Source organism: Dacryopinax primogenitus (genome assembly GCF_000292625.1).
Source record: "Dacryopinax primogenitus strain DJM-731 SS1 chromosome Unknown DACRYscaffold_24, whole genome shotgun sequence".
Lineage (NCBI taxonomy): Eukaryota > Fungi > Basidiomycota > Dacrymycetes > Dacrymycetales > Dacrymycetaceae > Dacryopinax > Dacryopinax primogenitus.
This window is the reverse complement of record NW_024467221.1, coordinates 575,371-579,045: the sequence shown is the minus strand read 5'-3', so window position 1 is coordinate 579,045 and position 3,675 is coordinate 575,371. Positions and strand designations below refer to the sequence as shown.

General features: G+C 49.1%; 1 protein-coding gene across 1 annotated transcript; it reads left to right on the top strand.

Annotated features, from left to right (window-relative positions):
- Window positions 1-1,822: 1,822 nt before the first annotated feature.
- DACRYDRAFT_112180 (uncharacterized protein) lies at window positions 1,823-2,187 on the top strand (the record flags this gene model as incomplete). Its single annotated transcript, XM_040769362.1, has 3 exons — window positions 1,823-1,919; window positions 1,975-2,037; window positions 2,087-2,187. 3 exons carry the CDS (start codon window positions 1,823-1,825, stop codon window positions 2,185-2,187), a joined length of 261 nt encoding a protein of 86 aa, XP_040624133.1.
- Between the last annotated feature and the right edge of the window lie 1,488 nt (window positions 2,188-3,675).

Genomic DNA, 3,675 nt, shown 5'->3' with positions numbered 1-3,675 from the left:
GGGGACTGTCTCTTCAGACTTGGTCTCTTAGGATCATCCACAGGTACCTATACTGTAGATAGGTCTTAGTCATCAGGTCTACTCCACTTCCTTGTTGCCTGCTTAGACTCTTGGCACTCTTAGGTGAGCAGACTTAGTCAGCCTGTGTTGCCCTAACACATGCCCAGTGTGCCTTCCCCTTTGCAAACAGCTACTGCCCACAGAGATGACAACCAGCATACTTGTCATTTGGCTGCCATCTGTTCCAGAATAGGGAACACTGCTAGCAGGTCAGGCAGGGCAGACTTGGCTTCCACACAGCGCTGGAAGGCATCATACATCATGGACAGTGCAGATGCTCATCTCTCAGGCACCATGCAGGATTCAAGATAGGTTATGCCTGCAAAGAGATTAGTAGTGTTTATGGTCAGAAGGTAGATGCATGCGCACCTTTCTGGAAGATGAACTCCCTGCAGTACATCTGCCAACAGAGAAGGACCTCCTGTTGTTCATACATGGTTAGGATATGGTCCTCCAATGCATTGTTGAAGTCCACCCACCTTTGTCTTCTGGCATATGATGGTGGGCAACACTTCTTGAAGGTTGTGTTGAGCAAAGGCTTAGTCAGGTCTGGTCATGGGATTGGGTCAATGTCAAGCTGGGTGAGCAAATAGTCGAGGCTCTCTGGGATGATGAACCAGTCCCTGTTATCAATGGTAGACATAGTCAAGGAAAGGTATCATAGGTTCTTGTAGAGAGGGAGGGGGAGCATGGTGAGTGAACACCATAATTGGTAGTTCACTTGAGAGGGGTATGACACTCATTTTCTTCATGCACATACAGCTACTTAGAGCACCTGAGTAGTGCTTGCAGAGGACTTGGTTTGGGGAGGAGGGTAAGGAAGAGCATCATCTTGCACACTAGTCAAAAACCTCAAAGCCAAGACACCTGGTACTCCGTGTGTGTCTGGCACCAGAGCTGTCCCTTGTGAAAGGTACACACTCTGGGAGGGGGGGAAAGGGGAGGGGAGGGGAAGTGAAACAGCATTGATGTTGTTGGGGGAGGAGATGTTGAGGAGAGGAGAGGAGAGGAGAGGAGAGGAGAGGAGAGGAGAGAGAGGATGACAATGAGGAGGAGGAGGTGGTGGTGGTGAGGAGGTGGTGGTGAGAAAATGGCAACTCACAGGCCATGGGAGCAAAGGTCATGTGATAACGGGAGCAAAAGATGATGCAGCTTTTTGGTCCTAAAAGCCACATCTCTTGCTCCCATGCATGTGATAATTTGCTCCTGTTATCACATGACCTTTGCTCCTGTGGCCTGTGAGTCACCATTATCTCAACACCACCTCCTCACCACCACCACCTCATCCTCACCACCACAACCATGACCATGACCACCTCATCATTGTTGTCCTCTCTCTCCTCTCCTCTCCTCTCCTCTCCTCTCCTCTCCTCTCCTCTCCTCAACATCTCCTCCCCCAACAACATCAACGCTGTTTCACTTCCCCTCCCCTCCCCTTTCCCCCCCTCCCAGAGTGTGTACCTTTCACAAGGGACAGCTCTGGTGCCAGACACACACGGAGTACCAGGTGTCTTGGCTTTGAGGTTTTTGACTAGTGTGCAAGATGATGCTCTTCCTTACCCTCCTCCCCAAACCAAGTCCTCTGCAAGCACTACTCAGGTGCTCTAAGTAGCTGTATGTGCATGAAGAAAATGAGTGTCATACCCCTCTCAAGTGAACTACCAATTACAGTGTTCACTGACCACCTTTCCTTCCTCCCAACTACTCCCTTTGATATCCTCAACACCCTTCAGCTGCATCCAAGCACTTGTCATCATCTGCTATGGTATTTGTGACCACAGTGAAGGGCTTCCACAATGCACCTACTTGTGCAGAAGATGTGAAGACATTGTCAAGAGTTGAGGAGTCACAAGATGATGGTGAGTTTGCCTTCAGTGTATACATTCTCATCTTACTGACATCACAATATGATAGATATCGATGATAACTCTGTGATGCATGCCCTGTTGGGAGCAATGGGTATGGACAAGAACCTCAGTGAGTAACATTATGCTGCATGTGCAGTATATACCCTGATCATTCTCAGTTCCACCATATCCCCCTTCCACCAAAACAGTCAATGAGCTCCTAGTGGCCCCACACAAGACACCTGTCAGCTTGGAACTGACCCTCATCAGCAGCTGTTGAGATGGATTTTGACTTTCCCTATTGTTGGTTGAACAGCTCTCCCTCCTAAAATTTGATGTCCCAGTCCTCACTCCTCAACAACAAAAAGACATGGAAAGGTGGTATGGAACACCTTCTGGAGGGGAAAGGCATCAAACCCTGTGACCTGTGCTGGGATGTCAACCAGCATGAATGTGATTTGTGGACATGTTCCACAGAGGACTGGACAGTTTATGCCATGGCATGGGACCTGAAACATCCCCACCACCCTTATTGTGAAGGTCCACCTGCAGATCTCCTCAGCGCAAAAGTTCATTGGGTGATCCTGGTCCACAAAGCTTTTTCAACCATGCTGTTGAAGATGCATGAATCTGGAATCATTCATCTGCAATGGGTTGAACATCTCAAGGCCATGCATATGTACTTGCAGCACCATCTTTTGGAGAACCTTGCTTCTGTACCAAACCACAAAGTCAAGGAACTCTACAAAGAGTTTGTGGATAGTTGGTGTTGTGCCATCAATTGGCAACTCTTCCAGATGCGAATGTCTTTTGAACAAGCTGAGAGAATTTGGCTCATTGCCCAGTGCAAAGTGCACAACCTTCTTGGCATTGCGAACTTTGTGTTGGCACAGTACATAAGGAATTACACCTTCACTCCCCTCAATCGGCCCTGGACATGTAATTTGTCAGCATTCTGTACAACACTGTTCCTGAAGCACATTGCAAAACACTGTTGTGTGATGACATGCCAATGCTCCGCTTTCACACCGTCAACACTGCTGATGAGTGTTTGATGGATGCCTGGGTCAAGCAACAACTGCAGATCCTGAAGCAAGTGTCCTCTCCCTGCACGCAAGCACAGTATGCTGTACATGAAGGCCAGATCCATTGTCACAATGCACTTGATCTCAAACACTTGAAGAATGCAAACTGACCCAGCAAGTGTCAACACAAACATGCTAAGAAGCGCAAAGAGGAGACCTCTATGTCTGTGGACCTGCTGACTGCCTCTACTAGCAACTTTGTTGCTGCTACAGGCAACATCATTGACTGGGATGGTGCCAGTCAGGTACATTGCAGCCTTTGAGATCACTTTGGTGCTCTGGGACCTAGCCAGGCCTTTCCCACCCCATGGTCATCTGGAGTGGATGCCAACAAGCAAGATGCTGCAGAATGGTGGCACTATCCTGGGTACTACCCCGGAGCTGCTGCTTTGTCCATTCCCATCAAGCTGGGTGGTGGGACAACATCAGAGTCTATGGTGGCAAGACCAGTGCCTGCAACTCCTGAGAAGGCACCAAACCTGCTTGCCAATTCCTCCTGGACTAAGAACATAGCTCAGCCCTTCCACAATCATGTTCTTGGCCATGTGCATGGAAAACCTGCTCTTCCCCCACCCCCCATGCCTCATGTGCATGCAAGAGAGACTAATAGGCACACTGCTGCCCCTTGCTCCTCCTCCAGTGTCCTGTGCCCCCCCCAGCCTGTTAAAGCCATTAATAAGGAA